We start from the raw sequence: 25,095 nt of genomic DNA, 5'->3' as shown, positions 1-25,095 counted from the left end.
TAAAGGCAGTTACGCTACTCCTTTGCTAGCATACTATGATTCAAATTAACCTAATAAAGCTATAAATAGTTTCCTCCATACAAATAAAACATTTTCTTAGTTACTAAGCTGTCCTAATTCCTCTTACTAGATACTTATATTAGTTTCTAATGTCTGTTTGTCAATTCTCTAGATTTCACAAGCAGGAAAATTTGAAAGAGAGAAAGAAATATGGAAAGCACAAGGAAACTATCTAGAAGAGCAGTAAGAAAAGGTTTCTATCAAAGGCTAATTATAACCAAGACGAACAACAACAACAAAACAAGATGTACATGCATGTAAAAGTGATTTTCTTTACACATTCCACTCCCCTGATGCTTTCTTTTTAGTTTAACTTAATTTGCTTTTTAATTCAGAGCACATACAAAACTCTCCATTCCCACAATAGAATACTAAAAGTTTTATTGAATGGCCAGGCAGAAGTTGAAGAAAGAAAGGATGGGGAGGGACAAAAGACATTCATTCATTTGTTTACTATGTGCCAGGCACTGGGAATTCAAAGATGAACAGTAGAGAGTTCCTATCTTTGAGGAACTGACAAGGCTACTTGTCAGTAAGAATCTAGAAAATCAGTAAGAATCTGTCAGTAAGAATCTAGAAAAGAGAGATCTTTCAGGATCTCTTTAAGATCAAGACTACACTTACCAATGTACTGTTAGGAACTGAATTTTAAGTTTGAATAAAATTGAGCACTCACAATTATGTCTACACAGACCATCAGCTATAAATGACCCCAAGCAGGTTCCAATCTTGCCCTGTAACAACAGAGCAGCTGACAGGGCTGCATAACACTACTGAGCACTGCCCTCCCCCCCAAAAAAGCAGGTTCATCAAGAAGGGGCTTTTGGAGAGTTGAGAAATAAAGGCTGGAGTAAGTCATAGATATAACTAGATAAATTACTTTTTTATTACTAATGTCCTATTTTTAGTACCTCTAACCCATGAATGTTTCAAATGTTTCAAGAGCAGGGGTCCCCAAGCCCCAGGCCGAGGACCAGTACCGGTCCGTGGCCTGTTAGGAACTGGGTCGCACAGCAGGAGGTGAGCAGCAGGCGAGCGAGTGAAGCCTCATCTGCTGTTCCCCATCCCCCCCACCAACATCCATGGAAAAAATGAAAAGGGAAAAAAATGAAAAATATTTAAATTTGTGACTTAGACTACATCTAAGTAAATTATGGCATTATTGTCACCGTCCTTATTAACTATCATTCATTGAGTACTACATGCCATATAACAGGCTAAGAACTACGCATTTATGTCTTAAAACTACTCTAATAGAAGAATCTTTTTGTTAGGGTCTAAATAAGACCCATCAAAATAACTTAGAAATAGGAAAATATAACCTATAAGATAAAAGTTATGGGAACCTAGCCAAAGCAGTCTTGAGGGAAAAAAATGGAGCTGGAGGAATCAGACTCCCTGACTTCAGACTATACTACAAAGCTACAGTAATCAAGACACTCTGGTACTGACAGAAAAACAGAAATATAGATCAATGGAACAGGTTAGAAAGCCCAGAGATAAACCCACACACCTATGATCAACTAATCTATGACAAAGGAGGCAAGGATATACAATGGAGAAAAGACAGTCTCTTCAATAAGTGGTGCTGGGAAAACTGGACAGCTACATGTAAAAGAATGAAATTAGAACACTCCCTAACACCATACACAAAAATAAACTCAAAATGGATTAAAAAGACCTAAATGTAAGGCCGGACACTCTAAAACTCTTAGAGGAAAACATAGGAAGAACACTCTTTGACATAAATCACAGCAAGATCTTTTTTGATCCACCTCCTAGAGTAATGGAAATAGAAACAAAAATAAACAAATGGGACCTAATGAAACTTCAACGCTTTTGCAAAGCAAACTACAAACAAGATGAAAAGACAATCCTCAGAAAGGCAGAAAATATCTGCAAATGAATCAACGGACAAAGGATTAATCTCTAAAATATACAAGCAGTTCATTATCAAAAAAACAAACAACCCAATCAAAAAACGGGCAGAAGACCTAAATAGACATTTCTCCAAAGAAGACATACAGATGGCCAAGAGGCACAGGAAAAGCTGCTCAACATCACTAATTATTAGAAAAATGCATATCAAAACTACAATGAGGTATCACCTCACAGCAGTCAGAATGGCCATTATCACAAAATCTAGAAACAATAAATGCTGGAAAGAGTGTGGTGAAAAGGGAACCCTCCTGCACTGTTGGTGGGAATGTAAACTGACCACTATGGAGAACAGTATGGAGATTCCTTAAAAAACTAAAATAGAACTACCATATGACCCAGCAGTCCCACTACTGGGCATATACCCAGAGAAAACCATAATTCAAAAAGAGACATGTACCACAATGTTCATTGCAGCCCCATTTACAATAGCCAGGTCATGGAAGCAACCTAAATGTCCATCAACAGATGAATGGATAAAGAAGATGTGGCACATATATACAATGGAATATTACTCAGCTATAAAAAGAAACAAAATTGAGTTATCTCTAGTGAGGTGGATGGACCTAGAGTCTGTCATACACAGTGAAGTCAGAAAGAGAAAAACAAATACCGTATGCTAACGCATATATATGAAATCTAAAAAAAAAACAAAAAACCAAAATGGTACTTATGAACCCAGTGGCAGGGCAGGAATAAAGACATACACATAGAGAACGGACTTGAGGACACAGGGGGGAGGGGAAAGCTGGGGCGAAGTGAGAGTAGCATCGACATATATACACTACCAAATGTAAGATAGCTAGCTAGTGGGAAACAGCAGCACAGCACAAGGAGATCAGCTCGGTGCTTTTCGACGACCTAGAGGGTGGGATAGGGAGGGTATATGGGGATATATGTACGCATATGGCTGATTCACTTTGTTGTACAACAGAAACTAACACAGCATTGTGAAGCAATTATACTCCAATAAAGATGTTTTTTTTTTAAAAAGTGGAGAGATATGTGTCCATACTACCCTTGACTAGTTCACTCATGAAACCCCAGCAACAAAAATTTCCTTTATTTGATAAAAATTCTTTGATTTGTTACTAATTTATAACAAATTTCAAAAATGAGAGGGAAAAAAACATCTATCACTACAACGTAAAGAAGCTAAAGGCATTCCTACATAAAATCAAATCTACTCTTGAGGGAAGTGAAACTGCTACTTTAAAGTGGCATCTTATATTTAAAGACAGAAATAGATTAAAGTATATTATTAACGCTTTTTAAAAAATCATCAAAAGCTAGTGTAGTGATAGCTTACATAAGTGATAACTTATTATGATCTAAAAAATTCATGACTATTTTTTTAACTAAAATTGAATACCTAATTATTAGTATCTAATTCATGTTTAGACATATCTCATTTGATCCATATTGCAACCCCAGGAGCTAGATAAGCCAAATATTATTACCACGAATCTCTGGCTTAGAAAAGTGACCAGCTTAAGGTCACATTACTAGCAAGTAGCTAGCAGCTCATCCTGATGAAACTAGTTCACCTAATTATCAATTTCTAATGCTTTAATTACTCTGTTTGGGGGACAGCCTTAAATGAAGAATCTGTGGGCAAGGTAGGTTCCAAAGTCAACACATAAAGTAAAAATTACATATACTCACAATTACCCTACAAAAATCCCTTATATCATCTATAAAGTATACAGACACATTACCTTTCATTTAAGTCCAACTCAAGACTCTGTTTTTCCCCTCTAATATTAGGAGAAATCACTAAGTGACCACGAGATGTGAACATGAAATAAAGTGACTGGCTTGCATTTAGGGGGCCATGTCACACGAAAACACAGTTTAAAAACTAGACTAACTGAATGTGGTGAGATACTCTCTAAGACACCTGAGAAACTGAACCAAAATGAAAGAAAAAAATTTCTCCAATTTCACCCTTGCTCCTAGACATACACACAGTATTTTGATGGAACAAGTCTGGCCACATTCACATAAACTAAGCACAGGTATGGTGTAATTTCACTGTACTTGACTGACTCCCATACCTTCATCCAAAAGGAATATTAATTTTGAGCTCTAACCCACACAACCAAGTTAGATCTTCAATTTTGAAAAGAAATAAATGGACTGAAGCAGGATCACAGGCTCTCCCTCCCCTAATAGCTAACAAAAAACAACAAACATCAAGTCAAAATTCTAAAGTAGCTGGTTCATAAACTAGAGTTTCAGGATCAATGGTATTAAGGTACATTCTCTCCCTAGGAACCCAAATTTTTATTATGAAAAATTTCAAGTTTACATAAAAGTTGAATGGATAGTATACTTATCCATAAACACCTATATATCTACCATGTAGATTCAACAATTAATATTTTGCCTTTTTTTCTTGACCAAATAAAATGCAGACATGATACTTTATCTCAAAAAAATTCAGTGTGCATCTCCTAAGAATAAGGACAGGGACTTCCCTGGTGGCGCAGTGGTTAAGAGTCTGCCTGCCAACGCAGGGGTTCGAGCCGTGGTCCAGGAAGATCCCACATGCCCTGGAGCAACTAAGCCCGTGTGCCACAACTACTGAGCCTGTGCTCTAGAGCCCACGTGCCACAAGTACTGAAGCCCGTGCACCTAGAGCCCATGCTCCGCAACAGGAGAAGCTACCGCAATGAGAAGCCCGCATACCGCAACCAAGAGTAGCCCCTGCTCACCACAACTAGAGAAAGCCCGCGCGCAGCAGCGAAGACCCAACACAACCAAAAATAAATTAATTAAAAAAAAAGAATAAGGACATTCTTCCACATTACCACAATTATCATAATCACAACTATTCCGAATATCATCTAGTACCCAATCTAAGGTATATATCCTGACCCTTTGACTCTAGGTTTCTCTAAGCTTTATCTGTGAATCAATTTAGTGCACTTTGGCTCTTTACCAAAGGCCAACATAAGAAATAGCCATATAAAGAGACAGTGAGATAACTGAATTAAGATGACAGAGTGAAGCATGAACACATAATTTCTCTCCCCCAATCCCTAATGCAATGAACAAAGTACGTCTTCCTATTTGTTTTTAATCTCCCAAATTCACCACCAACCAAGCAAAAAAAGAGGAAATTATGCTATTAACTTCAAGGTGATGCACACACAAACACACATAAGATTCTGAACTACAGACAGTGTGGTATGGCGCCTGACCTTAACCCAATCCCCAGAAGTATCGAGCAAGGAAGGTAAGTCAACAAAATCCTTTAGGCAATGTGGCCTGCAAGGTAAATAAGTAGCCTGAGGAAAAACCCTTGTGAGTAGAAGCCCAGCAGGATTCTGGCTACTAAGGCTTGCTGTCTCTCAAAGGAACTGTGCTCAGATGGATGAGAGAATCAAACTCCAAGGGAGTTGGATACCCACTTGGTTGGGCATGCCTAGCATAGGATGGGTAACATGATCTCAGAAGACAAAGCAGAGGTTCCCTAAACTGGGGGCTATACTCAGCCTCACTGAGCTTATTCACTCCCCTATTCCAGACTACAGAAAAGATTGAAAAGAGAACCCAATACTCAAACTGTAGCTTGAGGGGAGAAGGACTGGTCATAAATAAGGTAGGAAGGGTGTGAGGATTCACTCACACTATATCAAAAAGAAGTTGTCCATATTAAGATGAAAAGAAATGCTGTGGCTACTATGGAAACATAAATAGCCTAAAAAAATCATATAAAAGACAAATGAACTTAAGTCTGGAAGAAAGTAGAACACAGAGGACAGACAGATTCTCCAAAAGTATCTGCATATTGTCATAGAAAAAAATATTATGAACTCAGTAAGACAAGAAAAGCTTGGATATGAGATACACAGAATGAGATGAAAACAGAGACTGCAGAGATAAAATAAAACACCACTGATACAGATATAATTTAAAATAGCAAGGAATTTCAAGAATTGAAAAATTTAGACAACCAATCATTTCTTCCATTTTAGACACACTACATTTGTATAGGCAGTAGGGCATGGTGATTTTGAGCTTGGCCTCTGAAGCCAGACTGCCTGGATTGAACTCGCATATCTGTCCCATACTAGCTGTGTGACCTGGGACGAGTTACTTAACCTAGAACACAAAAGGCTTGGTAAAGATTAAATGAGCTGATGCATGTAAGGTACTAAAATAGGGCCTGACACAGAGTAAGAGCTCAATATTAGTAATCACTATCAGAAACAACTTAATCCACTAACATCAGCTGGATGCAAAAAAGCACCAAGGAATTCATCTTTATGTGTGTAGGTGCTATCAAAAACATTTAAGTATGTCAGGTGAGCATGTTAAAGCTGTGCTTTATAATTAAAGAAAATTTTAAAGATACCAAAACGTGTGCATTCATATAGAAATATTCTATAGAGCCACCTCCCTCTTTTAAGCCTGAAATAAGGACCAAAATTGGTTAATATACTAGAACAACAGTTCTTAAAGTTTGCTCTTTGGATCAGTAGCACCTGGAAACATGTTAGAAATGCAAATTCTCGGGTCCCACCCAGACCTACTGAATCAGAAACTGAGGGTGGAGCCCAACAATCTGTATTTTAAGAAGACCCCCAGGTGATCCTGATGCATGTAAAGTTTGAGGTTCACTGTACTAGATAGTCCTATACTACATACCTCAAATTTCAGAAATACATAACCACATACACATACACACACACAATCAGAGACATAAATGATTTCAAATAACTATAGGCTGAAAAGACTATTCTGTTAAGTGATATCTAACATAAGCTATTTTTTTAATATGCATAATTTATATATACAAGCAACCTCAAGCTTATGAATGAGAGATTTGTTAAAGATTTGTTCATTGTAAATACATTATTTGGAACTAAGGTCATATTCCCCCTTTAGAAGCAATCTTAAAAACTCGTGTTAAATTCCTAGCTAGGCAACATAAGCCTTTTAAACCTATAAACACATAATGATTTGTTATAGTGAAATGTTTTTAGGGTAAAAACAATGAACCAAAATTCTAAGTCAGATCACTGGAAAGATTCACTTTTCCTACCACAACCTTAGCAATGAGAGAAGACAGATTTCTTCCCACACTGGGATCAAAATAAACTTTTTCTGCTTCCCTTCTGCCCTTCTACCTCTGCAAAAATAGAGACTAGAGTTAGGGGCAGGCACCAGACACAATTCTGATAGAACAGAGATAAATGAGGGCTGCAATGGAGATGGCAGAGTGGAAGAGTAACAGCTTTAGCACCTGTGTATCTTGATAACAATATTGTATCTGTATATGTTTATACATATGTCTGTATACGGGACTTCTACAAGTTTGATGTTCGGTCTCCTGCTTACAAGTTTATGATATTTGTAGCCAAAGAAAGAATTTCAGAACAAGAGATCTGAACATTAAGATTTTCAATGAAAAAGAATAGCATAAAAAAAAAGAATACCATTAGTGGGTAAAGGTAAGATGAAAAAGAGGCTGTTTACATTGTCTCAAAGTATCTCCCCACAGGATACACATTAACAACAAAGAGAAAAAGAATAACTACACTGGAGAAACCTGGCAGCCATCACCTTAACCAAGTGATGGATGTTAACAGCACCAGTAATGGGACAAATTGACTTCACATGCTTCCCAATACGATTCAATGGGAAAAACAAGTACTAGTTAACATGACATCCCTTTCAGACGATAAGGATCAAGATAATGAAACACTGTTATACTTCTTTTTTATATGGATATATGCTATATAATAAATACTATGTATAGTAATGAACTACTTAGCAGATTTCTTCAGCATACCTTTACACAATATAAATTTGTTAACATTAAAAAAATTTATCTACCAGCTAAGTATTTAAAGCCAAATCAAACATCTCAGGTCTCAAGTGATTAATACACAACAGTTGTTAAATTTTCTATATAGTTACTGTAGTCGAAAATTAAAATTAGGTGCAATCGCCAAACACTGGAGAAAACTGCATTTGTGCTTGTAAGGATTTCTAGATTCTTTTGCTTACGTTGCTTTACAATTGAAAAGAAATTGTGTATTCTTTTCAACTTTAAGACCTTGGTTAGGCAAAGATCTCATAGAACACAAAGAGCAAACTATAAAAGAGAAGTGCTGTTAAATTGGAATCGATCAAAATTTTAAATTTTTGCTTTTCAAAAGACAGTAAACAAAATGACAAGGCAAATCAGACTGAGAATAAAAGACAACTGAATTTAAAATGGGCAAGAGATTTGAATAGACATTTCAACAAAGATGATTACAAATGGCAAATAAGGGCATGAAAAGATGCTCAACATCACTGATCATCAGGGAAATGTAAATTAAAAGCACAAAAGATAGAACTACACACCCATTAGAGTGACTAAAATTTAAAAGACTGACAACACCAAGTGTTGATGAGGATGTAGAGCAAATGGAAGTCATATACATTGCTCCCAGGAATGCAAAATGGTACACACATGTTGGAAAAGTTTGACAAAAAGTTAAACATACACTTACCCATATGGCCCAGCAATCCCATTCCTGGGGAAACAAAAACATATGCACCCCCCCCAAAAAAGACTTGTACAAGAATATCCATAGCAGCTTTATTTATAATGGCCCCCAACTAGAAACAACCCAAATGCCCATCAACTGGTGAATGGATAAACTCTGTTATATCTATATAATGAAATATTACACAGCAATAAAGAACTACTGACATGTGCAACAACTGAAATGACTCTCAAAAGCATTAAGTGGAAGAAATCAGACAAAAAAAGAGTACATTCTATACTATCCCATTTATGTGAAGTTCTAGAAAAAGCAAAACAACAGTGACAGAAAGCCTACCAGTGGTTGCCAGGAACCAGCAATGAAGGGAGGGAACTGATGGCAAAGGGGCAAGAGGGAACTTGCTGGGATGATGAAAATATCCTATATCATGATTGCGGTGGTGGACACACAACTGTATACATCTGTCAAAACTCATCAAATTGTACACTTAAAATAAGTGAGGTTTATTGTATGTAAATTATAACTTGAAGCTAATTTTAAAAAATAATAAGTCAAACATGGAAGCAACCTGTGTCCATCAACAGATGAATGGATAAAAAAGATGTGGTGTGTGTATGTGTATATATCTATATATATATCTATATAGACATATAGATATATATATGTGTGTGTATATATATATATCTATATATGTATATATAGATATATATATACACACACACACAATGGAATATATCACTCAGCCATAAAAAAGAATGAAATAATGCCATTTGCAGCAACATGGATGGACCCAGAGATTACCATACTAAGCGAAGTAAGTCAGACAGAGAAAGACAACTATATGATATCACTTATATGTGGAATCTAAAAAGATGATACAAATGAACTTATTTACAAAACAGAAACAGACTCACAGGCATAGAAAACAAACTTATAGTTACCAAAGGGGAAGGGGGAGGAGGGATAAATTGGGAGTATGGGATTAACAGATGCACACTACCATATATAAAATAGACAAACAATAAGGATTTACTGTATAGCACAGGGAACTATATTCAATATCTTGTAATAAACTATAATGGAAAAGAATCCCAAAAAAAGAAAATATATATATATATATATATATATGTAGAGCCAAATCACTTTGCTCTACATCTGAAACTAACACAATTTTGTAAATCAACTATACATCAATAAAAAAAACAATAACATAAAGTTACCCTTGGGGTAGTGATTAGAAGGGCATTTAAGGAAAACTCTGGGGTGCTAGTACTGTTCTATTTCTTGATCTAAATGGTGGATACATGGGTGTTTAGTTTGGAAAATGTCACTGAGCTGTACAATTATGGTTTGTGTGCCTTCTGTATTATGTTTTATTTCAATAAAAAGTTTACTAAAAAAAATAAAAGAATGGATCCTGAACAGTCTGAGGTTGAAGGGACTTCACACAAATAATGGCAATGATTCAAAACTGCAGCCAAGAAAACTGAGCAGAAGAAAAGCAAGAGGAAAGAATGTTGAATTAACCACTATTTATAAGGGGATTCAAAAAGCAATCACACGTCCAAAGCATATTTTCCTATCTGGAGGACTTGACTAATAATCTGGCTGGATTTAAGTTTTTATATATAAATGGTTGGGACACAACTGACTTTCCCCAAACCTTACTCAACATAACCTTTTCTGAAGTTTACTTTCTTTTTATTTCTAGAGAATATACTCAGAACAGTTTCATTCCATAATTTAGTTTTCTGCTTGGAAGAAAAAAAATCTTACTAACCTCCTTCATAAATGACTTGCCTATCCGCACCACTTTTGCGAATAAAATGGGATCGTGAGAAAGGTGAGGACCAAGGTAACAGAACATATTGAAGACGTCTCTCCTCAAATCTTCAAAGCTCTCTGCTTGTTTTGGTGCTCTCTTATTTTGCAAAGCATTAACAGGTGAGCCTTTAGCACCTTTAGGAACGCCAACTCTACAAAAAGAAGGAAAATTTATATATATATAACTATACAATACCCCATTTTAAGTTAACACAATCATATTAATCAGTAAGTAAAACTTTTCTTGCTTATATTTGCTTTCTCTATTTCAACTGTGCCTAACTTCATTATACCAAATAATTTAACTGGTAGAAAAAGACAAAAACAATACTCATTTGAAAAAAAAATCAGAGCTTAAGAGACTGTTTCAAATTAACTGCATAAGAAAAGGAAATCAGAGAAATGCAGATTCCAAGTAACATTTAACATACATCATATGAATTTGTTTTTAGTTAAATTTGGCCAATATCAGGAATCTGGATATGGGAATGGGGAACAAGGGATGGACCTCAGAGACACAAAGATGAAACAGAAAAATATGGATATAACAACACTGATTCAAGTTAATAAACATTTCTCAATCTGGCTTCCACTACCTAGACTGAATATGAGGTAGGTGGTGGTAGGGAAGGTGAGCAGCATAATGAAAGAGGGTGTGTCACACTAAAAAGGACAGCATGCCCAGAGTTCTCACCTGCTGAGCAGGTGTCCCGCTGTGGAGTCACAGGGGTCACTCTCTGAGAAGAAGCCTTCATGGTCCACAGCCCAGGTGGCACTGAAGGCAGCAGCCAGCAGCTATGCACGAGTCACAAGGCTGGGGCTTTTGAGGCAGGCTCTGATCTGTGGGGCTGAAGCCAGAGCTGCTGCCAGTACTGCTCCTAAGTATCCTGCAAGTAGGCTGAGGGCTAGCGGACTGGTCGACACAGTAACTATGGGATGATGAGAGAGGCTGCACTACCAATTTCCAGAACAGCAGCCTATATGCCAGGAGAGATAAGGCAAGCAGAGAGGCAAAGTCCTCACTCAGAGCCACTCAACCCAGGATAGAGGAAAATTACACTAAGTAAAAACCTTAGGAATTCTCTGCCCCCCAAGAGAGGAGGAAAAGTCAAAAACAGAAGAATGGAGTTTTCACTCTCAACGGAGCAAACCCAACCTAGAAATCTAACATACAGTTTTTAGACAACACTGCAGCACAAATTCTGCAACACCTGGTCTACATGATAGGACACAATTCACTGATTAATACCTGCCAAACTGATATGCTCTGTGAATAGTTCTTATCTTCTGATAAAACATACTAAAATATATGCCTGGTTTGAGGAGACAAGATAAACATGCAGATTTTTTTTTTGTAGTCCGAAACTATTTCTACCTCAATTAGTAAAGCATACAGTAAACATACCTTCGGTAGAGAGGCTCAATAGTTATATGAATAAGCTTGCAAATAGCAAGGGCTATTAGTTTATGTGAAGCTGCATAGTATGGAGGCATCTGATCCATAATGTTCTGTGCATGCTGCCAATCACCGATCTTTAACAAGGCTTCCAACAAACCAAGTTTTTGGTTGTCAGGTGGCTAAAAAGGAATAATTACAGCAAAGATACTCAGAATACAGACACCAATAAATCTTTATATATATTTCATTTAAAAAATTAAGCCAAACAATACAACAATGTATGTCAACAACAGCTGCCATTCATGGGAACTGCAACACTATTTTCCTGAAAGTACAATCAAGTTTTTTAGTGATTGGAAAATAACAACAGGATCTGCTTTTTCATTTAGCAGCCAAAGCATGACAGTTTATAGACTTGGAATTAAATTAGGTCCTACTTAATGTTTTATTGTGCCACAGGGAACTAGAATTCATCCATCTTTGAGAATCCCTTTAGGGCTGGAGAGACATTAATACACAGAACACAAATATAGTCAATACGTGTGTTATCTTATTTAGAATACACTCTGAAATTTATATAAGAAAAAACATTGCAGCCTCTTTTGGGAAGGTGCCAATCAGATTAAAAACAAAACCACCTTTGCAAATTTGTATTCCAAAAACCAGGTTTCACCACAATCAAAACTAAGAAATTATCCTTCCATAAGTTGATTAACCATCACAAGTTAAATTTCATAATTCTAAATCCAGAAGACAATGTTAATTTTATCAGAATAAACTATATACCTTCTCCACTTTCTCCTCTTCTTTTTCCTTTTCTTTCTCTCGCTCGTCAATTTTATCGGAAGACAGTACAACCATTGTAAGTTTTCTAACAATCTGCTTAGCTTCTACAATTTCTCGTTTGTGTTCATCCATAATGCAATTATCAGCTGGAAGAAGCTAAAAATGGTTCATTAAAATTTCATAAAACAGCTAATACTATTTGCACATCCAAAATGCAAGCACTATCTACTCTCTATTGATAAAACTAAATAAGAAGCCTGGCCTATTTATGACCATAATTTCCCTTCTAAATAGGTCTCTCTCCATTATTTTCATATAACCTGACAGGATTAAGTACCTGAATTTTGTACACCTTTTAAACTCAGGTAGCAATTCAAAGTTTCATCTCTTCTGTCTGTCAGAGGTCCTAAATTAATATAATACTACAACAGTGATGCTTACCATTGAATTTATTAGTTTACCCAAGAAGATGTGTACCTGTTCCATTAAAAATATCACAGATTTCCCCTTTAAAGGCCAAACTCCAAATTAAATAAAGTACTACATACGGATCCAATTTGGAAGAGGTAAACTACTGATTGACATAAAGGGGCAAAGTTGATTCCTCTAAATGAAAAAGCTCTTGGGACTGACATATATACACTAATATGTATAAAACAGATAATAAGAACCTGCAAAAAAGAAAAAGATTATACTTATGGGTATAGCTCTCAGAGCAGCCCTGATAATTTATACGGGTTTCCTTTATTATTGCTTGCTTCTGTTGTCATGCTTAGAAAATACACACATTTTCTTCTAGTTATATAAAAAAAAAACTCTACAAACTCCATTAAATTTCCATGGGATCTAGAAATAAACTTTACATGTCTATAAAAAAATAAGTAAAAAAATAAATGAAAAATCTCAAGTCGAAAAATTATTAACAGCTTGACATCTCACTTTTCATTTTCTAGATACCTATTTGACTTAAGTCACAAACTAGTTTCTAGTTTATTACAAAAGAAAAAGTAGTATGTGGATAGTTGACCCTCCATTATGAACAAAGGATCAAGTATCTCAAGTTCAGCCATCTTGTATAAATGGAAGATGGCTAATGTGGACATTTCGTAAAATAACCTAGACACATAACCAACAAACCATTACTTAGTAGCTTTTGCTAGGCACTATGGTGAGCTATAAAAGAAGCATTCCTGCCCCTAGAAATGCATAATCTATTTCAGTAGCTAAGTCTAATGCAAAGTAAACAATCAGTAAATAATAAAAGGAAACACAGTGAAATATTAAGCCACATACTATAGACTTTATCCCATTAATCAAAAAAGGGGAGTGGGAGAAAATGCATTATGGACTGGTACAAGGAGGTAAATGAGACTTTTTCTCATTCTTTATTCTCTCCACTGGCAATCAAACCCATTTTTATTGCTTTATTTATATATCTATCACATATCTACCACAGGTCCTCATCTTTTACCTAGTCTACTGCAATTGCCTCTAAAATCTCCATTTAACCCCAATGGGTTAAATCTAAGTTTTTAATTATAGTTCTCTCAATTTCTAGTCTTCTGTATTTTGAGAATATGTTATTAGGTGTATATAAAGTTACAACGATTATATCTTCCCATAAACAGAACTTTATTATTATAAAGTGACTATCTCTATTTTACCTGACAATAATAATTTCCCTAGTATATTTTTCCCACCATTTTACTTTCAACCTTTCTTTGTCCTTAGGTTTTAGACGTCTCATGTAAACAATAAACTGGTTTTTAATCCCATGTGAAAATCTCTGTCACCTTAACAGGAACACTTAGTCTGCTTATATTTAAAGTTAAACTGAAAAATATCAGTAATAAATGTATCATCATTTTTGTACTTTCCATTTGTCCTGCCAGTCTACACTTGCCTATAAACTCATACCTACGTCTTCAGATTCTCCTTTTTCTGACCAAGTTTCCATGTTTTCAGTTTGTACATCCCTTCTCTACTCTAAATCTTGAATGGCTCTCTACTATCAACAAGAAAAAAAATCCAAACTCCTTACCATGGCACTTAACAACCCTTCACAGTTTGGTCCCCAACCTAATTCTTTCTCCCTCCTCATTTCTCCTACATACCACCCGAGGCTCCAACCACTCTGAGCTTCCTGCTGTTCCCCTAAGGTGATAGTGAAGCCTTTTCAAACCTCCTGCCTTTATATTAGGTTAATTCTACCTACAAAGCTTCCCACCTTTTAAGCCTGGCCAACACCTACTCATCTATCAAGTTCCCAGTTCAACATCAGTAGTTTGGAAAAGCCTTCCAGAATCCCCCCAAGACAGAGATGGTCACTATCTATTCTGGGCCCTCACAGCACTTTGTGAATACTTCCAATAAAGTACTTATTGTATAATGCAAAATGTTTTCTCCCTTGCTAGACTATGACTGCTTCCAAGGTAGTGATCAAGTTTCATTCAACTCTGTAACCACAATATGCAATGACAGGCAAGGAAGTGATTTCAAAGGCGGTGAAGATGATGTCAGCTTTGGACAGTTCATAGATATCCTAATGCACAACTTAATAAAACAGGAATTTCTATGTTACAAACCTAGAGTTTTCAAATTGACAGGCTAAGCTGTTGCTAAACTAGAGATCATAAATCATAATCACATACACACTCCTCTAAATCCTAGATCCAGCAATAAAAGCACAATACCAGTCATTTATTATCCAGTAAAAACACAAAAGAAGCCATTTTTTTAAAGTATATGAAAAGTTCCCCATTCATACTGAATGCCTAAAATTAACATGTGGGTGAGAAGGAAGAACTATTTAGGTAATCTCATATTTCCCCTAATTTGTGTATAATACTGAAGTCTAAAACCACATTGATTAGAACTTGGCCTCGCTCTCCATGAGGTATGCCTTGACGACAATTAAGAACTTTAATTTCATAGCCAACCTTGAATTCTGTAACGGTGACAAAAGGTATTTCATTTCCATGGTTCCAATGAACTAAATTCATTTGCTTTATAAGGTAAACACAAAGCAGTAATGCAATAGGGCTTCAAAAATTAAGACTTGAGAGCCTAGAACCAATCTTGGAGTGCTATATATGGCTGCCTACTCCTCTTCCCCACCCCTGGGACGAACAACCAAATATTCTTAGCAGCCCACTGGACGGACTTACATGTACATAAAGATCATCTAAATCAATAAGATTAAATTGTAGAAGTACTGCTGCAACTCTGTACAAAGATGAAGGAGTCTCTCCATTTGGTTCCTTGAAAAACAAAAGAAAAGTTTCTATTTAGTGCCTAAAGTACAACTAAAATCATATCCATTTATCTACCAATAATTAAGAACAATTACATCAAATAACTCTAGGTCAACAATAAGCTTCATTGCTCTTCCTGATCATAAATAACATCCAAATTCAGGACAAAGATATTTATGTGAATATCCCTTTTCACACTAGCACATCTGATGAACACAAGGAAAGCAGTTTCAAAAATGGACACATTTTACAATACATGCTGATATTTGAATAAAATCTGAAACTTGAACAGAATGAGATTTTATACTGCATAATATCTATTTTGGGTTTCTGTTTATATGTGTGTTTTCTTAACTTGGTTTTTCAAGTACTTCTCAGTGGAGATGCAGATAGACAAGACTGACAAATCTGGAAGTACGGAACCATCTGTGTCTGCTTTATACTTTTCTTCCTATTCTTTTATTTCTTGGGGTTTATGCTAAGTATATCTGCTTGCCAGCTGATTTCCCCTTCAAAACAGGTGTCTATACTTAATACACATGAATAATTCAACATTTTAAACAAGGAATGGTCAATTCCAGGTCAGCCCTATGGACCCTACGGAGAAACAGAAGGATCTTTGAATGCTATCAAGAAAACTTTTTCCTAATTTTTAAACTGCTTGGGGTCAGATGAATAGAAGAATGATGTGAGGACAACTAGCAATTATTAAATGGCAAAATGCAACTAAAAAGCAAACAGTGACAATACACTATGTTCTGCTTCTACTCAACACTGAAAATGAGATCTTTGTAAGTAAGCGCCCCCCACAATTGTGATAGGTGTTATGTACATAATATATGAAGCTAACGAAACTAATAGATATCATATAAAAAAGGCATTGTTTCACTGTAATTTTTAAGACAGATAAGTCTTCAACTTAGCAATAGTTTGATTCTAAATGTTTTTTAAACGGTTATTTAGTATCAAAACATTTTCCCGTTAAAAACAAATGGTGGTCACACTTTTGAAGCAAACCCACAAAAGCTCACCACCTGACTTGAATCCACCAGGAATATTCTCATTTTTCCCATTATCTCTGTTTAAATGAGTCACAAGAAGCCCCTGACTCTCAGGACAAATGTCAACTCCCGTAAACTGATCTTCATATTGCTCTGCACAATCCCTGTTCTGTCCTATCCTACCTATCCATAGCCTTCTTAAAAAACTTCCATGGAATCCTCTGGAATTCATGATCCATCCTCAGCAAAACCCCATATATCCTGAACCTCTCCTCTAAATATATCCTCTAAACCCCTCCTCCCCCCTTCACCTTGACACTTGAACAAAGACTAGACTCACTAGGAACACCACTCCCACTGTAACCCAGTCAAGTGGTGGCTCTTTTCCCCAGACCCCTCACACTACTAGGCCTGGAGATGGGGTATGAATCATCTCTGCTTTTTATAGTTGTTTTCAGACTATTCTCCCTCCATGCTCCCTAAAGCTCAGCCAGCTCTGAATTTCCTATCACTCACTATCCCTCACTATTGCTGTGATCTAGTTTCATCTGTGATCTAGTTTCATTCTGCTGTGGTCAAAGAAGATATTTTGTATGATTTCAATGTTACAAATGTATTGAGACTTGTTTTGTGGTCTAATATAAGGTCTATCCTGGAGGATGTTCCATGTGTACTCAGGAAGAATGTGTAATCTATTGTTGTTGGGTGGAGTGTTCTATATATGTCTGTTAAGTCTAACTGGTTTATAGTGTTGTTCAAGTCCTCTATTTCCTTATTGATCTTTTGTCTAGTTGTTCTATCCATTAATGAGAGTAAGGTATGGAAATATCCAACAGTTATTGTAGAACTGTCTATTTCTCCTTTCAATTCTGTTAATCTTTGCTTCATATATTTTAAGGCTCTGTTTGGTGCATATACATTTATTAACTGTTGTGTGTTACGTTCTTGATAGGTTGACCCTTTTATCAATACATAATGCCTTTTGTTATCTATTATAAAAAATTTTGTCTTAAAGTCTATATAGCCACCCCAGCTCTCTCCTGGATACTATTTGCACGGGGTATCTATTTCCATACTTTCGCTTTCAACATATTTATATCTTTGGATCTTAAAGTAAGTTTCTTATAGATAACATATAGTTGAATCATGCTTTTTTTTTCCCTCTCATTTTATTACAATGAATTTTAACAGTACAGAAAAGTCACGTGACCTTGGTGGGTCTGGATCATGCTTTTTTATACATTCTGCCAAACTCTGCTTTTTAATTATAAAGTTTAACCCATTTACATTTAAATAATTAGTGACAAAGAAGGACTTCCACCATTTTGTTATTTGTTTTCTATATGTCTTATATTATTTTTTGTTTCTCATTTCCTCCATTACTGTCTTTTTTTGTAGTGTGCCATTTTGATTCCCTTCTCCTTTCCTCTGCTATTTATTTTTTAAAGTATTTTCTTAGTGGTTGGTTATCTTGAGTCTTACAATTAACATTTTAAACTTATAATAACCTATTTTGAATTAATATCAATTTAGCTTCATTTTTTTTTTGGCCATATAGCATGGCATGTGGGATCTGAGTTCCCTGACCAAGGATCGAACTCGCTTCCCCGGCACTGGAAGCACAGCATCTTAACTACTGGACCACCAGGGAAGTCCAAACTTAGCTTCAATATTATACAAAAACTCTGCACCTATAAATCTCTATCCCTCCCCCTTTTATAGTGTTATACATTGTGTGCCAATCAGATTTATAATTGTTGTTTTATTCCTTTGTCTTTTAAATCATATAAGTAAAAAGGAGGAGTTACAAACCAAAAAATACAGTAATACTGGCTTTTATATTTACTATATAAATATAAAGTTTACCTATAAAGTTTCCTTTACCGGTGTTCTTTATTTCTTCACATGACTTCAAGTTACTGCTTAGTGTCCTTTCATTTCAGCCCAAAGGACTCCCTTTAGCATTTCTTGTAGAGTAGGTCTACCAGCAACGAACTCCCCCAGCTTTTGTTTACCGTAGAATATCATAATCTCTCATTTTTGAGGGATAGTTTTGTTGGATATAGAATTCTTGGTTTCATTCTTTCAGCATTTTATATATGCCATCCCACTGCCTTCTGAAGAGAAATCAGCTGTCAATCTCATTGAGGATCTCTTGTATGCAATGGGTCACATCTGTTTTGCTGCTTTCAAGATTCTCTTTGTCTTTCAACATTTGACTATAATGTGTCTCAGTGTGGTCTCTGGTGAGTTTATCCCTCTTGGTGTTCCTAGAGTCTCTTAGATGTGTAGATTCATATTTTTCATCAAATTTGGGAAGGTTCCGACCATTACTTTCTCAAATACACTTTCTGTCCTTTTCTCCCTCTCCTCTGCCTCTGGGACTCCATAATGTACATATTGGTACACGTTTTTGGGGGGGTTTTCTGGCCGCCTGCACAGCTTGCAGGATCTTAGTTCCCCAATCAGGGACTGAACCCAGGACCACGGCAGTGAAAGTGCCAAGTCCTAACCACTGAACCGCCAGGGAACTCCCCACATATTGGTACACTTGATGGTGTCCTATAGGTCTCTGTTCATTTTTCTTCATTCTTTTCTGTTTCTGCTCCTTTCAACCTCAATTAACTTATCAAGTTGTCTAATTGTTTCTTCAGCCTTCTCAAATCTGCTGTTGTACCCATCTAGTGAATTTTCATTTCAGTTATCACACCTTTTAGCTCCAGAATTTGTTTGGTTCCTTTTTTTAAAAAATAATTTCTGTATTTTTTATTGATATTCTCTGTCTGGTGAGACAGTGCTTTCCTGGTTTTCTTTAGTTCTTTTCCCATGGTTTCCTATAGATAATAAGCATATTTAGGACTGTTGATTTAAATTATTTATCTAGTATGTCCATTGCCTGGGCTTCCTCAGGGACAGTTTCTATTAATTTCCTTTTTCTTATGAATGACCCTTACTTTGTTTCTTTGCGTAACTCATCATTTCTTGCAGAAAACTGAACATTTTGAATACTGTGTGGCAACTCTGAAAATCAGATTCTGCCCCCTCTATGGGCTTTGTTGATGCTGCTTACTGTGGTTTATTGTTGTTTGTTTAGTGACTTCTCTAAACTCATTTTGTAAAGTCTATACTATTATTGTGTGTGGCCACTGAAACCTGTTTCTTTTTAGCTTAGTGGTCAGCTAGTGTTTTGCATTTCTTAAAGGCCTGAAGAGAAAAAAGAAAAAAATACTCTTCCAGTCTTTGCACATTGGCTCTATGTTAGGGCACTCCTCAACACTTAGCTGGGCCATTTACAATTCTGCCTTAGTCTTCACTTCCTGCTTGTGTAGAGCCTGAAGGCCAGCCAGAGGAAAAAGCTTAGGGTCTTCTCAGCCCTTTTCTGAGCATGCATCCAGTTCTGGGCATGTGCTTGGCCTTTTTTTCTTCTGATTCCATGGTACATACAGGAACTTTTCTAAAGCCCTTATTCCCCTGTGTATCTCCTTATCCAACTTCTTCCTTCCCAGGTTTTCAGTCTCTCTATTGCTTGTCTGACTGTTGTCTCTTACTCCAGACTGCTAAAGCCAATAGTTGTGTCTTCAAATGTTTTTGGCAAAAGCCACCCCAGGGCTTCCCTGGTGGCGCAGTGGTTGAGAGTCCGCCTGCCTATGCAGGGGACACGGGTTCGTGCCCCGGTCCGGGAAGATCCCACATGCCACGGAGCAGCTGGGCCCGTGAGCCATAGCCGCTGAGCCTGCGTGTCCGGAGCCTGTGCTCCGCAACGGGAGAGGCCACAACAGTGAGAGACCCGCGTACCGCAAAAAAAATAAAATAAAATAAAAAACTAAAAATAAAAAGCCACCCCAGCCCTAGGGATGCTCCCAATCAGGCAAAAAAAAAGACAGGCCCTTGCACCAGTCCTTCAGGTAGCAGCCAGATAGGCTGAATTCTTTGTAAACAATTCTTTATATCCTCTGGCATTAGCAATCTGTACTAGGAGTGCAGGCTTCTATCTTCACAGCCACCATCAATCTGGGTGTGAGGGATAGTAGGCAGGCAATTTAAAATATCACAGTACTCTCTTACCCCAAACAGCAGCTTCTTTCTTCATCAAACCTTTCCTTAGTTGTTTTATGTTTTTACTAAATTCCAGAGTTCTGTAAAAGTCGATTCAGTTTTTTGCCAGTTCATTAGTTGTTTTCATGAAGGGACAGAGCTCTGGAGTTCTCTACTCTGCCACTTTTACTTATGTCCTATTGTTGTCATCTGTGGACTCCTGGGTCACTGCCCTTCACTTAGCAATGAATGATCTTAGCTTCTGATTCACTTTCACTTTCTCCAACTCTATTCCTTTCTTAATTTTTGGAGATTTTCAAATACACGTTAGTGATTCTTCCATCATCTTGGTCTCTCAGTTCCTTGAATCCCACTCTTCCAAAGATCTCCTGTACCCTATCTCAGCCATTCACTCCATATCCTGAACTTTAATATTACCAATAGCTACAACTCCTCAAAGTACTAATTTCACATATCCACCCTTAAGTGGGTCCTTAATGCTGCTGGCCAATCATACTCTATTTCTCTTGTCCATTCACTCTCCCACTCTCTTACACAACTATTTCCTACTTTCTCTCCTAAGCTCCAATACCTCCTTTCTCATCCTCTCTCTCAGTTGATGACCTTGCTTTCTATTTCAGCACGAAAACTGGAGCAATCAATAGGACTTCTATAAATTCTCACCATCAGATCTACCCACCTACCAACAACTGTACCCACATATGCTGCCTTTCCACCTGTTATTACTCTATGCTCCTATTTAAACTCCATCCATCACTTATGCCATAAACTGCATTCTCTCTATCCTACTCAAGAACACTGATCCAATAATTCTCTCCTCTTTCTCCTACATCACCAGTTTTCCTTTCTATGCAATCATTCCCATCAGCATATAAATGTATTCTCTCTCCCATCTTCAAAAAAAAAAATCTTGAGTTCACTTCCTCTACCAGCTATCACCCCATTTGTCTGTGCCTCTTTGTAGCAACTCTTTTACAGAGTTGTCTGTTCTCATCGTCTCCAATACCACTCTCCCCATTCTCTCTCTTAACACCACCCAAACTCTACAAATATGGCTAGCTCTGACCTCCCTGCTGATAAATCCAATGACCATTTTTTAGTCCTCATCTTAAATGACCTATCAGAGATATTTAACGGAATTGATCATTCCTTCTTCTATTTAGCTTCCAAGATGCTATATTCTTTTTGTTTTCCTCTTTCCTTATATGTATGTGTTCCTTCTATACCTCCTTTGCTGGTTCCTCCTCTTCTCCCAGGCCCTTTAACATCAGAGTGCCCCAAGGCTCAGCCCTTGGTTCTCTTATGTCTCTATATCCAACTTGATGATTTCATCCAGTATCACAACTTTAAATATCATCTATGTGCTTTTGGCACCCACATTTCTATTTCTAGCCCAGTCCTTTCTCTAGAACACCAGATCCAAATATCCAGTTATTGGAACTTCCCTGGTGGCACAGTGGTTAAGAATCTGCCTGCAATGCAGGGGACACGGGTTCAAGCCCTGGTCCGGGAAGATCCCACATGCCGCAGAGCAACTAAGCCTGTGCGCCACAACTACTGAGCCTGTGCTCTAGAGCCCGCGAGCCACAACTACTGAAGCCCGTGTGCCTAGAGCCCATGCTCCGCAACAAGAGAAGCCACCGTAATGAGAAGCCCACGCACCACAGTGAAGAGTAGCCCCCGCTCACCGCAACTAGAGAAAGCCAGCACGCAGCAACGAAGACCCAATGCAGCCAAAACTAAAATAAACAAATAAATAAGTTTATAAAAAAAATATCCAGTTATTTACTCAACATCTCCACTTGGATATCTAAATCTTTAACAGGTATCTCAAACTTAACATGCCCAAAACTGAATTCCTGATTCCTACCCACAACACTCTACCTGGCACATAAGAGGTACTCAGTCAATATTTCTTAAATGAATAAATGTGGGGTTATAACGGTGCCTGACCATGGTACTATTACTGTGTTTTGAATCCAGAAATCAAGGGTGAGAGTCATCATCTCCTTCCTCTTTCCTGTGGCAAGACAACTCCAGCCAAGTTTGTCTTTCAATACCCTCATACTTTCTAGTTAGTCCTTTCTTCCTGCCCTTTGTGCTGACCTTCATGCTGTCCCTAAACCCTCTATTGTAGCGATCCCTGTTAGGAGAATCAAACAGACATACCTGCCCAATTTTCCAAACTGGTCATGTGCCCTAAAACTGTTTACATCTGTACCACCCTTCCAAGTCAAAACATCCAGTATAGCTGACCCCAGGTTGAAGCCAGAATTAAAATCACTCTCACTGACTTCATAGCAGAAATAATTACCTTTGCCTAGAAGTCCTAAGCATTAAGGGAAAAAATTAAAAGAAGCCTGTTAATCCAAATAATTTCCAACTGGTGAAAACATGGGTTATGGTCAGTGGGAGTAAACATTTTCAGATAGTGATGGGGAGGGGGGAGTGGAGTTAGGCAAGGGACCAATACACAGGGTGAGCACACACGCCTAGGAGCCAATTCCCCAGGTTACATGCCCTAAGCAGTTTTTTATTTTCATGGCTTTTCCTACTTTACCTCCCAAGACCACAAATTACCTAAAATCCCTGACATTTCTTCCCCTGCCCGCAGTGGTCCTTAAGACTGCAGATTCTCAAAACAAGATAGCTCAGGCAAGAGAAATAAGGGAATGGTGTTATACAGAGCAATACAAGGGTTACTCTTTCCAATAATAGGTCACTTCTAAATCAAATGTTTCTTGGCTGGGTATTTCTTATATAAGACAAAGGCCCCATTATCTACTAAAAAAAGGATCATTCTAACATTGGTCAACCCCCATGGATATTTTAATTCAGCTCAAAAAGTGTTACCATTATGAGGAATATTTTCATGTAAAAATTTTTAATTCTGAAACTCACATTCAACTAACAATACTTGATATTAAGCAGTAGGTCATCCATATTCACTGCAATATGCTCTGAAAACCTCAATCTGCAAAGCCCTAACCTATATTCTAATTAATCGTGCCCAAGTTAAATTTCAGCTACCCTGTCACTTTAGCAGTCGGCTTCATGTTCTCAAACCCAAAACAATCAAGGTGCCTCTTAAAATGTGATGAAACACTTGAACTTCTCTTTCTCTGTACTAAGAGCAGACTCCCTGGCTACTGGTAGGAATAGGAACATCTGCCATCACTAATTTTTGAACCAAGGTGAAATGCTCTTGCCCCAAAACCCTGCCATTCATCTTGTTTGGTATCACAAAGCTATATGCTTTTAGTTCTGATCTAATTTCTCTTCTGGAGCATTCCAGAGAAATGGAAAACTGAAGATAAGCAAAGGCAGTAGGTGGTATATATTTGAGAATCCTAAAAGAAAACTGTCTTACTATCCTGAACTTGAGCTCCAGAGGACAGGAATAGACACTCTTCACCAGAGTATCCTCAATGCTTAGCAAAGCAACAACATACCCTAAAAACTCAATAAATGAGTATTTCTTGACTAGTTGAATATCCCAGGCAGGTAGACAAATTAGGAAAGCTATACCAAAAAGGCAACAGAGGCCTTATTACATTAAAATCCTCCATGCTATCAAGAGAGTTATCTTCCTAAAACATAGATAACTCATTTGTAGTAATTAGTGAACATTTACCATAGGCTAAGCAATAAATTAATCCAGAGAAATTAGTAAAATATAGACCATCCTAAATGACTAACAACCTAGCAAAGGAGACAGACATGGTTTATTCTAATATAACCTGATAAGTGCTAGAAGCCTGTGTCAAGTTTTATGAGAACAGAGTTTAAGAAGTGACTAATTATGCACGGGTGAAGTGCCCACCAAAACTTTATAGCACAAGTAGCACGTGATCTTAAAGAATAAATAAGAGTTTACAAGATGAAGAAAAGATAGGCGAGAGGGGGTGGGTAAGAACAGTTTTCTAGTTATAAAGAACTGCATGTAAACAGAGGTCTATACATAGCAATGCCCCCACCTAAGTTCAGGAAATGGCTAGTAACTGAATATGACTAGAATATGAGGTTTGAGGGAAAAAATCATTAAAGATGAGGCTAGAAAGAAAGAATGGGGCTAGATGGGGAAGAGCCTTTTCTGCCACATTTAAAAGTCTGAATTTCATCCTGCAGGTAATGGTTTTTAAACAGTGAGTCAATTCGATCTCTTTCAGAATGTAACAGTAGTTAATAATATGAAAGGTGGATTGAAAGAGAAATAATCAGAGGCATAGATTTGCAAGATAACTACTGTGGTGGTTTAAGTGAAAAAT

General features: G+C 37.1%; 1 protein-coding gene across 9 annotated transcripts in view; it reads right to left on the bottom strand.

The window, feature by feature from the left end:
* Window positions 1-25,095, bottom strand: part of THOC2 (THO complex subunit 2) — a 103,533-nt gene that overhangs the window by 42,513 nt on the left and 35,925 nt on the right. For 5 of the 9 annotated variants that reach the window (XM_060291975.1, XM_030844917.2, XM_060291972.1 and 2 more), the window contains exons 9-13: window positions 22,516-22,566; window positions 15,684-15,776; window positions 12,517-12,672; window positions 11,737-11,909; window positions 10,288-10,483 (exon numbers count right to left, since the gene is read on the bottom strand). In XM_060291975.1, coding sequence (XP_060147958.1) covers window positions 10,288-10,483; window positions 11,737-11,909; window positions 12,517-12,672; window positions 15,684-15,776; window positions 22,516-22,566 — 669 coding nt within the window. The remainder of the gene's footprint in view (window positions 1-10,287; window positions 10,484-11,736; window positions 11,910-12,516; window positions 12,673-15,683; window positions 15,777-22,515; window positions 22,567-25,095) is intronic. The other 4 variants (XM_060291973.1, XM_030844922.2, XM_030844923.2 and 1 more) reach the window with 1 other exon arrangement.

The sequence above is a fragment of the Globicephala melas genome, chromosome X (assembly GCF_963455315.2).
Source record: "Globicephala melas chromosome X, mGloMel1.2, whole genome shotgun sequence".
Lineage (NCBI taxonomy): Eukaryota > Metazoa > Chordata > Mammalia > Artiodactyla > Delphinidae > Globicephala > Globicephala melas.
Note: the sequence above shows the minus strand (reverse complement) of the source record. Positions and strands in the feature narration are given on the sequence as shown.